Here is a 22142-nt window from a genome sequence, read left to right as displayed (position 1 = left end):
AGGTTGTGAGTCAGAAGCACCAGACTGTCCTTGCAGAGTTGGCACTGCCTTACTTTATAGGCTGCTCTGCAGGTTTTAGGAATCAGTCCTCCATAAATGTGCTGAACAGACTCTAATATTTGTGTTGAACTCTTCTGGAACAGCGTTGTGAATGCAACTTAATGACTGATTTCTATTTGTGTCCTCTTTTCGAAGCACAAACAAAGTAGTTTCCCTTTCACAACGAAACAGAGCATCTCCAGAACAATGGCGCCAGGAACAACACTACAGCAAAAATAATATTTCTGCGTTCTTTCTTTGCATAAACATGTGGGCGATCTCATAAAAAAATAAAGCCACTCTGTGATGTAGAAAAGCGAAGGTGTGTTTAAATGAGCCATTTTAGGGGGTGTGGAGAAGTCATAACTTTAATAAAGAATATCTCTATGGTGTCTATGCATATACCAAAATATGCTTGTAACAATCCAAAGAGAAAGGAAAACTTAAGATCGCATCATATGACCCCATTAAATTAGTTGGTTTCTCATTCAGAAACATGGCTTTTCATATCACTGCTATGCTGATGGCACTCTTTCCATCCTGATAATCTGAAGATAGCTGCTCGCATCCCAGCTTGTCTAACAAACATTCCTTGCTAGATGAAGGACCATCACCTTCAACTCAACCTAGCTAAGACAGAATTAAAGTTTCAGCAAACCCTTCATCACAATTTCTCCTTCCAGTTAGGCTCATGAACCATAACTCCTTCATAAACAGCCAAAAACCTGAGTGTTGTGATCGAAGATAGGCTGAATTTCTCAGATCGCTTTGCTTAAAACTGCTCGGCCCTGCATATTTGCTTTATAAAATATTAGGAAGATCTGGCCCTTTCTTTCTAAACATGCAACACAACTCCTTGTCCAAGCTCTTGTTCTGGCTAGACTTGACTATTGCAATGCTCTCTTGGCAGGTTTTCCAGCCAATTCCATCAAACCTCTACAATAAATTCAAAATGCCGCTGCAAAATTAATCTTTAATGAGCTGAAAATAACGCATGTCACACCTCTGTTCATCAATTTGCACAGGCTACTAATAGCTGCTCGCATTAATGTTTGCCTACAAAACCACCACTGGCCCTGCACCCTTTTACCTAAGTTCAGTAGAAGCTTGCGTTCTGCAAGTGAACAGTGCACTATTGTGCCATCCCAAAGAGGCATAAAATCACTTTCACAGGCCTTTTCAAGAAACTGCCCAACTCAATATGATCAGCTGAATCTAACAAACTGCTAAAATTGCTTACATCTTTACTTGACCTCTAGTACTCTATTCTAATTTTATTTTATCTGTCTTCTTTTTATTAAAAATTTTTTTTTTAATTTATTTGTTTCTTAACACTAGGCTTTTCTTTAATCTTGTTAAGTATTACCTACAAAGTTTCCATCAATAAATTCTTAATTTGCTGCTTATTAATAGTTAGTAAGGTAGTTGTCAGGTTTAGGTATTGGGTAGGATTAGGGCATAAGGAATAATATGTGCTTAATTAGCACCAATACATTAATATTTATTAGTGCTAATTAATATGATAAACTAATAATCCAGCAACATGCATGCTAATAAGCAACCAAAAAAATGTGTTTCCGTCTTTTGTTGGTTTTGATTGCTTCTGTTGTCCTCATTTGAAATTCGCTTTGGATAAAAGCATCTGCTAAATGACTAGATGTAAATTAAATCTAGTTTCCACCATTGGATTTTGCTGTGCTGGTGTTCCTGTTAGTATGGCAATCCAGCAGGGTCATGGGGTATTTCAGTGTTGTTGACTGTTTTTACATCTGATAGCACATTTTGACCTCAGAACCTCAGTGAAACAAATGCTTCAGTGAAAAGACAGACGAGTCTGACAGCACACGACTGGTGTCGTCTGATCTGTCCCAAACTGTCCAGTTCCAAATTGCCCAAGTTCACTTTTGACAAGCCTGCCAATGTCTCTCACACCCTTTCTGCCAGTCATACACCTTATATTCAGGGCTCAGGTGCCTCTCAGAGAACACAGAAATTGCATAGAGAATCAAGAGACGCCATCTGATGTCCAGAGATTTCCCTTCCTCTAGAGGACACCTTTCTGACAGACTGACATTTTCCTAATGGGACCGATGAAGGAGGTCAATGAGGGTTAGACTGAATAAATGGTCCTGCCCAGATCTCAGACACAGCTAGCAAATCTGTCTGTTCATGATCATGAGGTCAAAGCTGACTGCTGCTTTACTTTACCCATTAGACCCCTGCCACAGGACCCTAAGTACTAAATATCAACACAGATGAGCGCTGCTTATTAACCCTAAAGTGTCAGTGCAAGTTGCCACTTGTATAGCAGCATTTGGATTAGCATACTACATAATAGTATATAAATGTGTACACAGTTTTTTATACTAATTATATACTGTTTTTAGTGCTATACATTAATCTTTAATCTCTTATCTCACCAAGGCGGCATTTATTTGATTAAAAGTATAGTAAATCAGTAATGTTGTGAAGTATATGTAATGTCTGGAATGACATGAAAAAACAGAACAAGCCAAGATAGTCTAAATCCATAAGAACTGTGGCAGATGCCACAGATGCCTTGTTTAAGAAACCTATCTTCAAAGCTAGAGTACCGTTAAATCTTTTAGGCATTGTAAAATGAGAATTCTGTCAGAAATGTCATAGATACATTTTCTTTATTAATCAACTTTTCTTTATTAATTACCTAAATTAAGTCATCATTTGGTGTGACCATGTTTTACATGAAGCAGTTTTTGCTCTTGGTGCATAGTTTTTCAGGTATCTTTGCTTGTAGGTCGTTGCCACAGTTCCTCTGGATAATGGCAAAATGAATGGAAAAGTAAACTACTGATTTATGTTTGGAAATGTAATCTACTGATACACTACAGCAAAAGATAGAAATAATTGACTTAAGATGTTTTTAGCTGGTAAAAATAATAGTGTTCTAATAATTTTGGCTTATTATGCTGCTTCATATTTTTGTGAAAACAAAAAAAGGATTCTTTGATAAATAGACATTTCAAAAAAGCAGCATTTTTGATCTATTTAAGGCATCCTAGCTGAATAAAATATTTCATTTTAAAAATCTGAACCCTTAACATTTCAACAATAGTGTAACCCGAGCAATAATCAAACACATACCTAAACTTCATCTCTTATCGGTTTGCTCACTTAATAGTTCATCTAGTGAATTGTTTCATTCAGATTGTTCATTTATATTTAAGTATCACTGATTCATGTTGAGTTGCACTCAAATCCATATTTTATGTAAATGAATAAGACAGCCTACTTCTTTTTGCTTGCTGCATACATGACTGACTATATAATATATTGTTTTATATTTGCCATACATGTTTATGTGTATACAGTCTGTATGTGTATCATAAATGCTATATTTTGTTAGTAGGATGGGAAGCTAAATTGTCAAAGTACTGTTAATAATACAGAACGAATAGGTGTCTTCAAACTTGACTGGTATGTACTTTTCAACTTTTTTGATACATGTATATCGCTATGTCTTGATGTTTTCAGGCCTGTTGATTAAATGATTGAAATCACAAGCACTTACATTTAATACAAGAGCACAACGGCACAATCTAAGTGTGGGTGTGAATCAATCTCTGAGTGATTCTCGATTCTCCACAAAACACCTCTTCATGGCGGTCTTTTCATGATAGAGTTTCTGCCCACACACGAGTGAAAAAGATGGAATGATCCTGATGTTGTCCTCGTGGCACCTCTGGAGCTTCCTGCATCTCACCTTCCTTCCATAGCCTCTGTCTCTTTGCCAACGTAGGCCCAAGGACATCTCTAAGATGCAAGTTCTGATAGGCTTACACGACCCGTTTTATTTCCGTTCGACCTTGATCTTTAGTAATGGCCTATCAGGTTCTGTGTATATTAATAAAACAGCGTTATTTCTCCCAAATCCCTTCTGCTAAATTCAGCAGCCATCCCTGGTTTCTTTGATATGCAGTATCTTGATACATTGGAAGGGTTTCATGTGAGGAAAGGGAAGGGGGAACGGGAACAGGAGATGCATCCGATCAACTCAAGCCTTTGCATAAATTAACATGAACCCTGGGAATCGTGCTTATTTATTTATTTCCTCCCTTACCAGGTTTAATTAAGGTTCAAGCAATGTCTTTGGGATATTTGTCTGATGGAACACGAGCCCACCCTCCCGCTCTCCTAGCGTTTCCAAATCCGGTCCATCTACTGGGATGCCTATTTGTGAACTCTTTCTACTGTCTTGTATCTCACGTCAGACTGCAGCAAACCAGAGCTGGGAGGAGAAGGTGAGGATGAAACGCAAGCCATATCCTTTTACATATTAGAGTTGTACGCCCTCAAAACAACGAATCTTCACAGGGAGAATGATTGTGTGTCATTATGTTCACTGACACGTGGCGTAGTGTACTGCGATGCATCCTAAAGATTACTTTTTAGTGGCAAATGGGCTGATCAAGAAGATTTTTCACGAATGTCATCAAAACAGGAGGGAAAAAAAACAACTGAGGAATATGTTTTCATTGTTCAGTCAGACTATTTTTAGATGCGTTCCGCAGGAATATGAGTTAGTAGTATCGCTGGCACCTTGCATAAAAAGGCAAACATCATTATCAGAGCGCGCGTAACATCTCCTGGCAAACAAGCCACAAAATAAAGAGGTAAATATGGAAATTAACAGCGTACTTTAATTGCTTTAAACAAGTAACACTTCATCTTCCTCAATTAAGGATTCTTGGCCCATCTTATTATAGGCTATTAGCACTGATTATCAGCGCATGCTTGATGATGGAGGAAATGGGCCGTCACCAGTCGTGGAGCCTGATCTGATTATCGTGCCCAACACCCACCAACCCTGCAGACTCTATATAGACGAGTACTCGCAGGGCGGGCCATCAGGGAGGCCGTGCCATTTTTATTATTCAAATGCTGCTGAAACGCATCCCAATATTGTGGAATGAATAAAATATCCCAGGACGATCTTCCGCTGGGTATTAGCTTAACATTTCCACTCCAGCGCTCCTCTCATTGTGAAACGCTGGAACATCAGTCAGCGCTCTCATAGGCCGCTTTCTGCTTGTCCATTTGTCTACTTAACCCATCCCATTCCCTGTCGCCGTTAAAACAATTTCCTCTCTGACATACCAGAATAAGTATCGATTGAGGGTTTGCATTACCGGAGGTTTGGGCTGTGCATTGATCCCCCTTCACTGCTGGACATTTTTATCATAGCTATGCGTGCCAACTGATCACTTTAACGTATAGAGCAACTAGTTTGATATATGCCAAGATGCTTTTCTATGGACATTTATGAAGACAGATCAGCAGAGCTTGCTTTTTTAGGCTGAGGTTTTGTGATATTAAAATATGCACTTGTATGTAGATTTATATGGTGCACAGAAAGCATTACATAGGTCTGTTATGTTTGTGCACATAACTCAACAGAAGCATCTATCATTGGTGATAAACTGACTGAACAAAAATGCAAGTAATATAAATTTCTGGTCTCATGGAATAAATTTACCTGGGTGCGAACGAAATACGTACCAATAACAAAGTACCACCGCAGTTTCTAAAAGAAATTAACACTAGAGGCAGTAAAAGACACCTTTTATTCCTTTTCACATAAATAGAGTTTTGATTATTTTCGCACAATGACTTGAAGAAAACAATATTAATATGCTGGTATATTTAAAAACTGATGCTTTTGAATGTTAGCATTACACATATATAGCTTCATATCTGTGGGTTCTGATAGACAGTAGGTCGGTTCGGTAGCTCACGGAGTACAGAGACATACTGGAGAGATGAGCTTCGATCCCGTGTAACTATTGTTAGACAAAACAGTTCAAATCTAAAATTACACACATTTGTTGTACCAACAAATGCTTTTTTAGATCAGTTTTGCATTTGTTAACACTATGAGGTAGGTTTAGGGTTGGATTTGGTGTAGGGCAGGGGTCATCAAACTTGATCCCAGAGGGCCGTTGTCCTGCAGAGTTTAGCTCCAACATGCCTCAACACACCTGCCTAGAAGTTTTAAGTATACCTAGTAAGACCTTGATTAGCTTAGAGTTAGAATAGGGTTGGGGCTAAACTCTGCAGGGACACCGGCCCTCCTGAACTGAACTTAGTGATCCCTGGTGTAGGGCATATTTCATATAACACGATAGAGCATTAACTTTTAGCAACAGTCCCCAGATATTTAACGTAATAAAAACACAGCAATAAGTACCTACATTAATGTAATAAAAACGTGCTGGGGTCCACAAACTCTTTGAAACTGCAGCCAAACATGCAGGAAAGCACATTAAATCTGACCCATAAAAACTTGTACATATTTATATGAGACCAGGTTGTTAGTTAAATTTTGTAACTATTTGTTGAATACCTAATTAACATTCAGGAGCCAAGGTGATATTGAGGTGAAGATTATCCTCTATTTGGTAGTAATTGCTTTAACTTTAACAAGTTAAGTTTTTTACATATGTAGGATGCATTAGTTGACCTACTAATTCCAGGACCGAAAGTGAATGCTTTTTTGATGTGCATTAAGATATGCATGCTTGCATGCAATATTTATCAAAACAGTTAAAAAATTATATCTGATGAAACCTAAAGCATTGCCAAGTTTGAATGCCAAGTCAGCGTGGAAGATCTTCAAGGCCTTGCAGCTCCACAGTATCTGAGACCCAAATTTATCAGTTCTACCAAGATGAAGGTTTGATGCATTCATATTTCATAAGGTTATGTGAAATGACCACCCTTGAAGGTTGGGTCTTTTCTGCACTTCTAGCGATTATGGTTTAAAAGAGCAGAATACTCTAGTCATGGTCTTCCAGTTAGCACATGTATGAGAAACTAGTCAGCTTTGCTTATCGATATTAATTTGATCTCCCATAGTTTCCTATCATTTTTCTACTTTTTCTCTCAATACAACTACAGAAAAGCCTGGAAAATGAGTAATTAACCAAAAAAAAAGCTATCTACGAGTAACACAAAGATGGTGGTGTGCATCGTTACCTTGCTGGTATGTCGATATTGGAGATGGCGTAGAAGTACTTGAGCAGGTTGTCTCTTTGTACGTATGTTCCTCCGAGCGCCGGTCTCAGCAGCCGGAGCCGCAGGTTTGTGAAGGTGAAAAAATCTCGGAGGCCTTTCATACTCTCCATGCGTGTGTACAAGTTGTCCATGTTTTGCAACTTTGTCCCAGCAAAAATGGCGAAGCGTTCCAAGACCTCGAACCGCACGTTTTTCTCATTTTTGGAACCGACCCAGCGAGAGTATTGCTCGGTACATATGACTCTAGTCACATTTGTGGCCGACAGATCCTGCACCCTCTTTGGCAACATCCCGAAGGCGTCCATGCAGTCGTCGGCGTAGTACTGGTAAGGCTGCCAGGTTCGTCCATAATTCAGGGACTTGTCCAGCACCATTGTTGTGGGCCGCCCGTACTCAAAGGTTATCTGGATGTCATCTGTTAACTCCAGGCTTTTGTTCCAGGATAAAGATATGTTGGCCAGAAGAGGCTCAGGATAACGACTCCATGTTACAGTCTGCCAGTATGTGATGAGTCCAGTTCGCTCACGATCTTGCATCAGCTCTGGAGGATGAGCGAGTTCTTTGGTGGAGGCATCACATTCGTCACTGCACAGGTATGGGTTTTCCTACAAACAAAAAGAAGAAGATAAAAGGTCAAATAAAGAGTGATATCAAATTAAGGAAGGCTATGCTAAATTAAAAAACAGATATGAAATATTATATGTGTAATGCAGTAAATTAATCAACAGTGACAGCAAAGATGTTTATAGTGTTATAAAACATTTCTATTTCAAAAAATTATATTCTTTTAATTCAAAAATATAAAAAATATTACATTGTTTCTTGAGCAAGTCAGCATATTATAGTGATTCATAAAGGATCGCGTGACATCAGCTTTGCCACCATTATATTTTAAAGTCCATTTGAAATCAAAATTGACCATATTTATTTTGTTTGCGCACATTGCTATTTTTGTGGTGAAGATTTCATCCGTGCAAGTCAATCCATATTGAATATGGATAACAGAAACATTTGTTTTAAATTGTAATGATCATTTTCATAAAATAAAAGCAGACATTGTGAGCATAACAGACCCATTTTAAAAACATAATAAAAATCTAATTGACTATGCAGCAGCATATTTAAATATAGAAAATATATTTAAATTTAACATACATTTCTATGTGTATATAACATTAAGATTATATATATATATATATATATATATATATATATATATATATATATATATATATATATATATATATATATATATTAACATATTAAAAGTACATCACATAGATTTTTTAAAACGAGGATTTTATGGCTACTCATACAAAAAAATCTAATAAATACAGTCTGGGTGAGCATAATAGACTATTGAAATTTTAAAATACAAAAATATATATTTATTTTAATTTAAAAATCATGTTTTATATCTATCTGTCGAGATAGGTGACCCCTTTCCAAAGTTCCTGTCGCTACTGTAACTTCAGGGTTTGATCCTTTGCCCTACTGACACACCAGGTTTACGGATTAGCCTACAGATTGCCATCTGGTCACCCTTGAACCCTTAATTCCCTTGTAAGTAAGCAACAGCCCTCACACAACAAACATTTGAGGAGTTAAAGGTCTCCGCACACACGGGCAGCCTCTAAAACTGACAGATCGATGTCCAGGGATGGTTATCGTTTTATAGCCGGCCCACTTCAACATTTCTCAGGCCAAGTGTCTTCATGGACCATTAGCTTCCATTAAAAAATAATTTGAGCTACCTGTCCCAACCATCTGGAGTACCGTAGCACTTTGATCCGTAACCAGGGAGCACCTTAGCCTAACTCACCCCACTGACTCAGTCCTGCCGTCTTTCACTGTATCGTACAAATCCAGTCCAACTGCTGCGGCAGGTGGTTCTTAGACTAAACCTCGGCTATCCTCGAAGGAATGGCGTCACGTCTAAAGAGCAGCGTGGCTCTAAAAGAAACGTTCGCCCACTGTTTAGCAGCAGGAACCCGTGTCAGTAAACAGACAATACGATGCTTTGGCCTCCTCCGGTAGACATGTGTGGTTGTTTTGGCTAATGTCACTGGAGAATTCACAGCACAACGTGAGATGATGACTTCATTCTTGTGATCAGATCTGAACAATTACACAATTTATTAAGGAAAAAACACATTGTGAATACATATGAATGGATTTAGAGGACAAGGGTACACCCGGATTCAAGGGTCTGAGTTAAAATCTAGTTACTTTTGTGGGGCAATTCAATGTATGCTCAGTTCACACATACCTAATTTATATTTTTGTTTTGTATTTTCATTCATAAAGATCATATGTTAAAATAGTTTGCTATAACACATTGTAATTGATAAGACAGTTGTTTGTAATGGCTACAATAGTTTTTATACTAATAGATTATAAAATAATTTTTATACTAAAATAGTTTTAGTAATAAATATATGTGTAAATGGATGGCTGTTAATTTAACTAATATTTTATTATAAATGATTAAGTTAAATAATAACTAGATTATATGTATCTATTTATTTTAATAACTTCTATTATATTAACTGTTTGCAATGTACTTTTGTTAAATTTAAATGTGTGTTTTAATAAATATGTAATTGGATGACTATGCAATTAACCAATATTGAAATATTAGATATTAAATTAATTAAATAAAATAATTATTTTTAAAACTTCTAAAATCAAAGTGTTTGACAAATATTAAATATATTTATTATAAATATGTTATAAAATAATAATGTATGTTATATTTATTGTAAATATAAAAGTTTGTGATGTCCAAATTACTTTTACATAAACATATTATTCATAAATGTCATGTATGTAAATGGTTTTCTATAAATTGTACTAATATTTAATTATTATTATTTATTATTATTAAATTAAATCATATTTATTTATATAACTTTGTTATCAATGGTTTTGGTAATGGCAGAATTACTTTTTATATTACAATATTACTATTTATATATTTTTAATTTGGTTGCAACTTTACTGACATTTAGTTTTTAATTAATTCAGTAATATCCAATAACATCAATAATGTGTAAATATTCTTTCAACATTTAATTAAAATGTTTAAATATTTGACTCAAATACTTTTGAAGTTTAAATATGTTCTAAAAAACAAAGACTCTGATATGCTGTTTTTTAGGGGCAGACTTGTTTCAGGACCCTGTTATTCCCGTGTCACTACTTGCATCTTTCTCATTGAATAATCTGACTTCGCCGACTCCATGTCAGCTTAGGAACCACAGCAAACTATTTAGCATGAATGTTGCTAATGCAGACGCTACAATTGTCACAGAATCTGATAACATTAGCCTTTGACTACCGCTGAGTGTGACCTTCTCATTAGCATCACACACCTTTCAATGGGAATTCCTGCCCTGTCTGTATATAAGTTTGTATTGCAAGCTTAATATATGGTTCAACCTTGCCTAGGAGAATCCACATTGCTCTGAGGATCTGTTTATAGGGGCTGACCGAGAAAGAAAGATGGATGTGTGTTCTTAAAATAAACAAGATGAATCAGGAGATTTTGTTAACAAAAATGGGGCTGGAATAGAAAATGTTACAATGTTTCGTAAGAGCAGTCTCTTGGAGGAAGTACGAAATGTTCTGTCCACGGTTAACAAGGTGTAAGGAGCAGGTACTGCTCTCGTGAAGACCGGACCGACCGCTGGTCTTGTACCTGGAGAGGTGGCCCTCTTTTTTTCTGCGGCGTGAGTTAATTACAATGAAGGCAGCTCCCTCTGGACATCCAGTCATATAACAGCTGGCGCTGAACAGCTTCAGAGGGATACAGTCGCCTAATTATACCAGCCAGAAAGTGACTTGCACAAGAGTTTCAACTGTCCCAGTGAGTGCCAGGACAGGGCTTTAATATGCAAATATATTATCAAACCATTTTTAGCCTATTTAGTCAACTTAGTAATGTTTCTGAAGTTTAATGGATTTGGAGGGCTTTTCAAATGCATTTCAGATGTGTTTTCAGACTGTTTTTACGCTTGGTTTGATCACTGAATGAGTTTGATTTCTATGTGCTAGAAAAGGTTTCAGTGCTGCCAGAATATTCTCAGTCCCCCTTTTTACTCAGACATGCATAGGCCCATAGGAGTCAGAGTCATGAACATAGTGATACGGCTCTGTCACCTATCCGGGTCCAAGGTAATTACAACTTTCTTCTCACCGTTTTGAATCTCATCACAGTTTTTCCTGACAATTCTGATTTTGTTGGTTTCTAACTGAGAAAAGTCTGAATTATGAGATGTTAACTCTCGTTCCATCCAAACCGTAAGTCTTCTGTTCATCTTCAGAACTCAAATTAAGATATTTATGTATTCTGAGAGGTCCCTCCATAGACAGCAATGTAATTAACACGATCAAGGTCCAGAAACAGAGCAAAAACATTGGTCAAATAATCCATGTGACATCAGGGGTTCAACTGTAATTTTACGAAGCTATGAGCGCAAAGAAAATAAAACAACGACTTTATTGAAAAACGCACCTCCACTGCATCACCTGGTGCCATTTTGGAGAGTATCACATAGTCTGAACCTATCACATAGTCTGATCATAATTTGGTTACGTTCACTGGATGCTCTCTAAACATGGCACCAGGTGATCCAGAGAAGAGAAGGCTTTTCTGGACCTTGATTGCGTTCACTACATTGCTTTCTATGGGAGGGTCAGAGAATTTATCAAAAACATCTTAATTTGTGTTCCAAAAATAAACAGAGGTCTTACATGTTTTGAACGACACGAGGGTGAGAAATTAATGACAGAACTTTTGTTTTTGAGTGAACTAACCAGCAATACTGAGGGGGAAAAATCAGTATCAAGATGTAAACTTGTAATTGCGAGTTTATATGCAATTGAGAAATATGAACTTACAAAATCAGGATTTAAAGTAAATTTGTAATTGCAAGCTTTTAAAGAGAAAACTGACAATGCGCCGTCAGACAAGACCGAACAGGTTACTTTTGCTATAAAACAACAAAGTCTCTGCTTTAAATTTTTTTTTACATTTCTTAAAGAAATGCAGACAATAAATACTGTTTTGTGGTTCTTTAATGTGTCGTGACAGATCACTCTATCAGCTCAGTTCAAGCATAATCTCCCTCTTTACGAGTTAATAGCTAATAGAATGAAATGACAGAAGGTATTTTGTTTCGTCTGGTTTGTTTTTCATACAAAAATGGCAGATTCTGCGTTCTGATTGGTCAGATAGACTGTCAGATAGCCCTTTTTCTGTTTAAAGTACGTGTTCCTATGGATTTACCATCAAAACTACACAAACAGAATGGCATTTCTGTCATCTGTCTTCTGCGGAACACATCGCAAGTGAAAGCGAGCTGCTTGCAGAAAGGCAATTTATTCAGAGACAGGCAGCTTTGAGAAATGCATTACAGTCGATAAGTGTGATTGAGCATGTGCAAAGATGCGAATTATACCTGATCAATAACGGTTTCCCTATGCAAGTCAGAATGCTTTCGTAATATACAGTATATTGCCGTTTATGCATTCACACCAACCAAACGATCGTACTTTAGAAAGAGTCTTTTCATTGCGATTACCGCTCTACATGAGAGAGATTTATTCAATTTGGAAAAATAATGTTTTTTAGATGCAGTCAAAAAGGACTTATTGTGTAAACAATACAAGAATGAGCGTGCCGCTTTTGAAACAACTTAAAAAAAGCAATAAGAGGAATGCAAATTACTACATGAAGATTTGAAGAATCCCCAAGACCTGAGGCGGCATGAAAACAGGCAGATGGGGGATTATTGCATGTGGACACATAGGGACAAACTCGACCCCCTTTGGGAGTACAGGATGGGGGGAGGATGCGTTTTGGATTCATGGAAAATTCATGAGAAACGGCAAAAACTAAGCAGCTACAAGGATGTTTCTGTGACAAACAGACAATTCATTGTCTAACTGTAGGAGTGATGTTTTCCAGACGCGGTTAGAGAAAAAATCTGGACCAAATGTTTCGGTTTTCCCATGGTGCGTTGCGAGAGTGTGCAGTTACTCTACCTGCTAAATTTAGTCCTGGCTGTTAATGTGTTGCTAAATCGGGCCAATAGGATTATTCCTCGTATGGCTGTACGACTAAAGAGAGTGATTTCATTCAAATAGTATGCGTGAGGAGGATGATGCACAATGGAGGCTTTGGATCTCAGTTTATGTTCAGATGTGTGCTGTATGCAGCAATGGGTCATCTTTCTGCTTAGCTAAGCTGAGATCCTTCCTCCCTCCCCATCCTTTATACTCTCTCTCTCCCTCATTAGCTAGAGCTACATACAACCAGAGCTTCCAGCGGTAGCTAACATCATGCAAGAGAAGGAAAGGAAAAAAAGCAAGGCGCTGAGTAAAATGCAACGGCATCTCCTGTGGGCGCTGAGTGACTGAAATTTCCTCTAAATCTTTAATGAGCCGGAAAGCTTCTCCAAAGAAAGAGAAGTTGCCAAATCTAGAGGGCTTACGTGGATCAATTAACTCGCTTTCAATGTGAAGAAAAAAAGGACGCTGATTGTAAACACAGTTCAACAGGCTTAACAGAGTGCCAGACTCACTATATCAAATATAGGCTTTGTATGCCTAGTTAAATTAAAATAACCCTGTTGTGCTTGTACCTAGATTTGTCCAAATACAAATTAGAGTCTGCGAAATTGTGCAGAAAAAAAGTTGTTTTCATTTCTGCATGTTCAATATATGGTGGCAAAACCTAAAATTGGTAGTGTCCCAAAATTGTCTGCCCACATATAACATGTAACAAATAAATAAATAATATATATATATATATATATATATATATATATATATATATATAAATCTAAATCGATTTTAATTGCTAGTTTTTCTGCCTACATATAAACATAAATAACATGATACATATATACATTTGCATATATAAAGTTTATGTTATAAATATATATATATTATAGTTTATATATATATATATATATATATATATATATATATATATATATATATTTAGTACATGTATTTTATTTGATGCTGTTATGTATTATGTATTTTTACATTAATAATTGCTGTCTGTATACAAAGTAAAAACAAAAGAAAAATAAAATCTGTCAATTCCTTTCTGTGTAACAAGGACCTTTTTTTCTATTTCATATACGAACGTTTAATTTTATACATGGCTACATGGAGAAATGACAGCTCATATAACATAAAGAAAAATAAATAATTAAATTTCTTTCTTTTTTGTATAGGCTTTCATGAGGTCTTGTAGTTTTCAATTCATGCTATTATATAATATTGTGTGCTATGCAGCCTCCATTGCTTCGAAAACATTACAGTAGCAATAAATGATTCCCCTACAACTGCTGAGAGTCACAGGCGAGACATTTCCTGTCAAGGACGTTTCACGCTACATTCAATCCCCGGAGTTGTAACCGTAAACAAGCGTGGATCACTTCTCTTTAACACTGCTGCTTTAAAACACACTGTGACTGCAGGCACGGGGAGTTATTCTCACATGGAGCAAGTTTGATCTTGTGAATGCCAGAAGGTCTCCTCGGTTTAAAGTGCCTGGCCTCTCATCCCTCCCTCCCTTTCGCTCAACATCTGAATGCAGAGCAGGCTGATCAGTGGATGAACAGTCAGCTTTTATCGATCTGAGAAGAAAGTGCTGACAGGGAAGGACATGACTACACCCTTCTCCTAAAACTCATCTCTAGTTTCTTCTAGCCGTCTCAGGTCGACATGGAAAAATATTCCGTAATCAGTATGCACGAAATACACGCCCTTGTGTCGGGTTATTGTATGAATAGCAGATGAGGACAGAAAGTTTCATGTGGTGCAATATAGAAAAAACAGGAAACTTGCAGGAATTGTGGCCAATTGTGATTTCTGGTAAATAATTGACAGTGAATAGCTAGCGCAGCCGTGTGCTCTGAATCTTTATTTCAAAAGAGTCAGTGTTTTTCACCAAGGAATTGTGTCAGAGAATATTGTAAGTTTTCTAAATAGATTAGATTACAATTAAAATACGTTCTTATTTATATGTATGTTATATGTATGACTCTTATGCTCATCAGGGCTCAATTTATTTTATTGAAGTATATCAAATATTATATATAATTTTTAGAAATGCTTTTGTTCAGCATCATTACGCCTGTCTTCCATGTCACACAATCAGAACAAACAGAACTGTTTTTAATGTTGTTTTAATTTAACATTATATATGTCTTGTCTACTTTAGATCATGATATTACATTAAATTATTAGGCTATTATGCTTGCTCTGGTAACTGAAATGCGATTCAGTTGTACTGAAAAGTAAATATTTTGTAAAAAAAAAAACTTAATTTTTTACAATTTGTTTAGCATTTGCTTTGGTTAATGGGAGAAATGCAAAAAAAAATGCACATTTTGGCCAAAGTTTTGGCCTGATTTTTAATCTGGACAAGTTTACGTTATAGTTGCCAAAAAATCCAAGCAAGTGTGCAGATTTGAGTTGACAGATTTCAAAGAAAATGACATCGTATGTGATGGTCAAATATTCTTTGTGGCGACTATAGAACACAAATGCCAAAATTTACACTGCAAATGTGGCCCAGAATTGATTCTGAAGTGGCATTTAAGTATCTTTTTAATGCTGTTGAAAGGTGCCGTAAATGTATTCATAATGAAATTAAAACTGCATGCTTTTATAGGGACTGGGGTGGATCGGAGTCGGTTTAAAGGAACACTCTACTCCACTTCTATGCTAAGCTTTGCTAAAAATGCTATCGCCAGACACGGAGATCGGCTGAATGGATTCAAAAACAGTAAAACTCAACTTTTTAACTCTGGGGTAGTTGGAGAATGAGCCTATTTTCAAAAAAGTGGAGTGTTCGATATACCTGCATGAATGGTCTTGTGACATGCGTTTAATGACTGTGTAGTGTAAGTGGGAATTGTTTCTGAAATGCAGCAGAAACACCAGTGTTAAAAAGTGATCGTTTTCATTCTAAAACACTGTTTCAAATTGAAAATGCACTAGTGTATATGGGGCCAAAGGGTGTATTCACACCAGGAAAGTCTGCTAGTTCCCTGGCTTTGGTCCGGAACAAATGCAATGTTTAATTTTTTTTTTTTTTTGGTGCGGTTTGAATTCACGTTGCCCTTTTTGCAAGTGAGCCACTGACTAAATAAAACCACATGTCTGCTTAAGGAAATGCATTCGTTGGCACATCGATTCAACCGTACAAGAGTTGGAAGACCTCTTCAGCTGGGTCTCGGTACGGTTGTTGCCAACGCGAATGGTATATTCACACCTGCCCAAACGAACTTGAATTCAATTCAAATGAACCAAACAAGACACACTCTTAGAAATGAAGGTGCTTCATGGTGCCATATAAGAACCTTTTTTGTAAACTGTTGTATAAAGAACCTTTAACATCTGAAGAACCTGCTTCACAAAAAGTTCTTTGTGGCGAAAGAAGGATCTTTAGATTCTAAAAAGGTAAGAAATTTTTTTTTCTTTACTCAACCTTTAACTGAAAATATGTGACCCTCTCTGTGATGAAATCCAGGATGAAGTCTCAAAATCTAATCATGAGATCAACAAGCATCAATGTTTGATGTCAACCATTCATTTTACTATGATTTCAGTTTTTGGCATGGTCTTACTCAGTTAATATGAAAGATATAAGTGTTCCGTTTTGACAGAATGTTCTTTAACTTTTTTTGATTTTATGCAGAAAATTGCAAAAAAAAAAACTTGTGTTGGCTTTAATGTGGAATTGCATCTGTAGGCTGAATTTTAAACTGGATATTATATATTGTTTTCATCTCAAGGACTTGATAGTGTATGATCGCTATTCGTTCAGTGAATGATACCCAGTTTTTTTCTCAGTAACTATTTACAAACTGACTTTACACCCAATCTGAAAGCTCGAGGGACAGGTATATCTCAAGCCAAAAAGACCCCGGTAACCGGGCGATCTATATCAGTTAACCACTATTTGTGTATCTGTGACATTTTTACAGCCTTCCTACAGGTTACAACAAAGCAACTGCACGCTCCAAAGAGCTGTATCCTTTCTTTCACGCTGAATTCGAAAACCACGAACTCCTACTTTTTACTCTAGACCACTAAATCAATCACTCTTGAATCACTATGACTTTAAAAAAAACGATTTTGGTGACTGAATTGAGACTCTTCGCTGTCCTGCTACCCACCCGTTGTCACTGTGTGAGCCGGGCGAGAGAATGATGTCATTGAATGAGCAATGTCTGGTCCGCCCCCTCTACGGCATCCTGTCTTTTATCCACACAGTCTAAATGTGTGAATTAGCACCCCGTCAGTGGCAGCGCTCTGTCTCCGGGCCTCATGCGTAGTGTCAGTCCAGCTGGACAAATCCTCTATCCGATTATTGTGCAATCAAGCTTCTGGCTAAATTCCCAAAGCATCTCTGATGGAGATTAACTTTGGCTACACTCATACCTCACCAACCTGACAGAGGGCCTAAAATTCACCCCTCCAAACACCGATGGTATAGAATGGATAATATTTTCACGCTTGTCATTGCCCTAATCTCTCATCCCAAGTACGTCGCGGAGTATCCCGAATGTGGTGTGGATCGGTCACCAGATGTGCCCTGGAAAGACGCAGATTGCTTGCGCCCTCACGCTCGGTGCTAAACCTGAGTTGATTTACACAGATAATCCTGCCGTGGCTGCTGTCTCGTGCTCGGAGGGAAACTACACTGAATAACAGCTGTGTGGGCAAATTTACACATCAACTCGGGCTTTGTTGACTCTCTGAGCAAACACATTGTTAATGGCCACATGTTGCAGATTGCTGCATAATCTGTGTAGACATATCAGGGTTACTTGTAGACTTTTTAGCATTCTTGTGTCAGATCTTACTGTAATATTAGATCTCTTTGCTTTCCTTTATCCTCTCATTCCAAAAATAAACACAGCCTTACTATTTTTGTGTCTGATTATTTGCCTTTTTAAAGGGACAGTACAGCTAAAAATGAAATTTTGTCATCACCTCTCGCATCAGTGTCTTTTTCTTCGGTCAAACACAAAGAAAAGATATTTTCAAAAATGCAGGTGACCAAACAGTTTCCGTTCCAATTCGCTTCCTTTACACAGTCACAAAGTACAATGGAAGTGAATGCGAGATTAAACTGTTTGGTTACCAACATTTCAACAGAAAAAAGATAGTCACAGATATGTATGCGTGTGTGTGTGTGTGTATATATATATATATATATATATATATATATAGATGGGAACCAAAACAGTTTGGTTACTTACATTCTTCCAAATATTTTCTTTTGCGCTTTTTCAGAAGAAAGTCATGCAAGACACATGTTTGAAATTGACACGAGGATCAATATTTTACATTACATTTACGTTTTTGGGTTTATTTCTGTCCCTTTTAAATGATTTTGATAAACTAACTCACTTCCAAATTCACTATAATAATAAACACAATGTTAAAGGCACATATGTGACGAATTTTCGATGAAGTCCCAAAAATCCATCAAATTTGCGCTATCATAAATAAACATGATTGCAAACTATATTTGCATGGAAACACAAGCTGTTCCAGTGAAGCAGATGTAACTGACAAAGCAGCAGAGCCAAAAGCGATCCAGTCCAAACTCACCAGAGTGCAGAACCTCTCCGGTGGATTCCCACACGTGATATCGGGAGGCTCCACTCTAATCTGCATGTACTCCTTCATGGACATGGGTTTGGGCTGGCAAGCGTAATATTCCCATGTTGGTCCATCGTCTGTGCTGACCAGCGACTTACAGATATCGTACTGGCCGAGAGTCAGAATAATGCACTGTAAGAGCAGGAGCGCCTGTGAGAGCATGGCACTGGATGGGTCCATGGGCATGAGAGAAAGGCAAGGGGTGCCACAGCTATTAGGTGTATCAGCATGGAACTTATTTAGATTGTGAAATTTCCGATATCCATCACGGTGCCAAAAGGGCAAAGTCTGGTCCTAGGTGGAAAACTGCGTGTGAGTTAATGTAAAATGAGTTCCCGCTGGTGTGATTTTTAGATCTGTTGCGACATCTTCAAAATTCAGTGTTTAATTTCTATACGTGGCGCCTGACTTCAAGTCCAGGGATGAATGTCACTTCAGTTCAGAGACATGAAGTGCATTCAGTGGTTCATGCACAATCAGAAGATGCCCGGTGTCCGAGTCCAGTCTAAGATTCATGTGTAATGAGAGTTTCATTTCTGACAGGTTGCCTAGGAAATAGAAAAAAAAATGGAAATAAGCAACATATATTCCACACAGCTACCTTGCGTACAGTAAAATATATCATAAAAGTCAATGCATGCAGTTGCATTATAGTTTATAAAGAAAATGTACATTTAGCATCAAAATTATGGCTTTTATTATAAGAAAAGTGCCTTCTGTTTTAAATGAAATGTTATGTAATTTAAGGTTTATTGTATTTTTTATATATCCTGCTGCTCTGATGGTGTTTGTTCTGTGAGTAATAATGTACGGTGTTTAAATTTTTTAATTTGTCACATTTTCATGAGATATAGCCTAGGCTATAATTACTTTTAAAGTCACCATGTGGTATTATATCGTACAGCTGTGCTTTTATCAGCACATTTTATAGAAACAAAGCAGAAGGTGGGTTAATTGCAATTATATAGGCAATACAGTTAGGAAATGTAAAGTAAACAGACGCCGTTACGATTAAAACACCTTCACTGTATTTTACGACAAGATTCTGCCAAAAATCTCCACCCCAAGTGTGTTATTTTTGTTATAATGTAGCGAAGTATCTTCCTTATGCAGTAGGATCTAAACTTTAAAAAAAAATGTATACGCTTAAGTAGGTCATCCTAAAGGGACACGCTCCAAAAGATCGCGAATAAATAAATTATGTTACGAGGTAACATGAAATGCGCGCAAAATATTGCAAAATGTTATGTAAAACATAAAACGGCGATTAGGAATGCCGATCAATAACTAGCAAATAAAATAGGAAACTGAGCAGGCAAGTTTAGTTAAAAGCACTTTCCCCAAAACATCCGGGAATTTTTAATAGACTATAACCTATTTCTCATAAGCTAAAGTTGCTTGAATTCATCAAAGAGCATCTTCCGAAACGCTGGCCATGTTCTGAGCGCTCATAGGAGCCTGAGAATATTCCATGATCAAAATACTTAGTAACGCACTTCAGCAACCTTACCTTGGTTCCAGAGATCAGCACCTTTTACTGTTCCCAGATGAATATCTTCTGTATAAACTCTCTCTCTCTCTCAGTCAGTTCCCTGCCATATCACTGGAGACGGATGAGAAACACACGCGCACGTTACTCCTCTCCGCAGATCGCAGCAAACGCTTTCCCCTTCGTGCTTTCTTCGGCTGCCGCGTAGTTTGTTGGAAAGCATTCTAGATAGATGCCCTACATCCAGACCGCTCCGAAGCGAACCGAGTATTGCCTGAAAAACGTGCATTTAAAGTTTCTGTCCCTGCCTTCATTGATGCCTCCGTCCTGCGCGCTCAAGGACAGACTTCAGAGTACTACACCTCCCATTCCCATCCTGTCTTATTCCATCCGCGCTCCTGCTCCATTCACTCTCCTGTCCCCATCTATTTGCGCATCGCAGTATCTGACTTTCATTTGTCTTTCGCAGACCTCGATGAAAACTCTTTCGGCAGCCGCAAACTGCCTGCCTTGTCTAGTCTAACTAGTGTGGAGTAGAAGTTTATCTACGGGGTCGAAGAGCTGAACCGTCCCGGCAGCAGATATGAGGCAGTCCGCCCGCTTAAAGAGACAGATCAGAGGCTGAGGATTTCCAGTCTCCTCTCACGGCGTACTACATGTTTAACAAGTCGAACCCTTACAGAATATATAGCCTGTCTGTATTCGGTCGAACTGTTTTAGACGCATGACTGCGGTGGTATCTTGCATAAGTAAACACAAGAAAAAATAATAGGCTAACACATTAGAAAGGCAGGAAAGCTGCATACGCTACAATAAGTCGTAATTGGGGCGTATTTGGCAAATATTCTGGTGAATGGAACGGGCGGAAAAAAATAATTAACCAAACGTTTAATTTTTAAATAAATGGTCGGTAAAAAAAAAAATGGCTAGGTGTTTCATTCTATGAAAATGCTGATCATCAACAGGAGGTCATACTAAATTTTATTAAGGGGTGTGCAACTCTGAGGCGAGCAGTAAAAATAATTTCAAAGGTTTAATGCCGCTGTTCATCGTGGTGGCTGCCCAAACACGATGCCGTGCGCGGCCACAGCCTACTTTCAGTGACTTGTAAATTGAAACAACGACGGAAAGGTGAGTTTTTGCTTAAAAGGGAGTAGCAGAAGATAGAAACTGCCGCCTTCCGAAACTTTTAGCTTTTGTCATTTGAGCAATTGTCTTATAATTAGGATTTTATTAAAGAACGCAACATGTTTCCATGGGTCATTTTGATTGCGTTAGACTGTTTGTACCAATAAGTGGGTAATCGTGAACGATCGCGCCCATGTTAGAAACTACATATCCCGTCATCCCTTCAACGTCAGTGACGTCACTCGCGCGCCAGCGTTTCGCGGACGCAGCAGCCATGGCGGACGTTATGAATGTTGGAGTGAATTTAGAAGCGTTTTCTCAAGCGATTAATGCCATCCAGGCTCTTCGATCGAGCGTCACCAGGGTGTTCGATTCTCTTAAAGATGGGATGAAAAATAAGGAGACTCTTGAAGGGCGGGAGAAAGTGTTTATAACTGAATTCCAAGATAACTTGCAGTCAGTCAATCGCGATTTAAAGTGAGTTAATTGTCTGAGCGTTAAGTAACCCTCTGAAATGTTATAACTGTAACCGTAGTCACTGCCAAAATGCAAGTAATATAACATTGTAACAATGTACTGCATACGGTTCTCGGCATGAAAAGCGATTATGAATTGATTTTAATGTTTTGCTAAATAATAAAAATAACACACACACATGCATGCACACACATATATATATATATATATATATATATATATATATATATATATATATTATTCTTATATCATAGCT

General features: G+C 37.6%; 2 protein-coding genes across 4 annotated transcripts in view; one reads left to right on the top strand and one right to left on the bottom strand.

Moving 5' to 3' along the window:
• Nucleotides 1-21024, bottom strand: part of ntng2a (netrin g2a) — a 61532-nt gene extending 40508 nt beyond the window's left edge. Inside the window, exons 1-3 of one of the 2 annotated variants that reach the window (XM_043247043.1) lie at nucleotides 20303-21024; nucleotides 18742-19340; nucleotides 7054-7697 (exon numbers count right to left, since the gene is read on the bottom strand). In XM_043247043.1, coding sequence (XP_043102978.1) covers nucleotides 7054-7697; nucleotides 18742-18978 — 881 coding nt within the window. In that variant the 5' untranslated portion in view covers nucleotides 18979-19340; nucleotides 20303-21024. The remainder of the gene's footprint in view (nucleotides 1-7053; nucleotides 7698-18741; nucleotides 19341-20302) is intronic. The other variant, XM_043247041.1, reaches the window with a different exon arrangement.
• A 619-nt stretch (nucleotides 21025-21643) lies between these two features.
• The window catches only part of med27 (mediator complex subunit 27), a 46751-nt gene continuing 46252 nt past the window's right edge, over nucleotides 21644-22142 (top strand). Inside the window, exon 1 of one of the 2 annotated variants that reach the window (XM_043247045.1) lies at nucleotides 21644-21886. In XM_043247045.1, the coding sequence (XP_043102980.1) occupies nucleotides 21684-21886 (203 nt within the window). In that variant the 5' untranslated portion in view covers nucleotides 21644-21683. The remainder of the gene's footprint in view (nucleotides 21887-22142) is intronic. The other variant, XM_043247044.1, reaches the window with a different exon arrangement.

Source organism: Puntigrus tetrazona, chromosome 8 (assembly GCF_018831695.1).
Source record: "Puntigrus tetrazona isolate hp1 chromosome 8, ASM1883169v1, whole genome shotgun sequence".
Classification (NCBI taxonomy): Eukaryota; Metazoa; Chordata; class Actinopteri; order Cypriniformes; family Cyprinidae; genus Puntigrus; species Puntigrus tetrazona.
The sequence above is the reverse complement of the archived record's forward strand: the minus strand, read 5'-3'. Positions and strand labels throughout refer to the sequence as shown.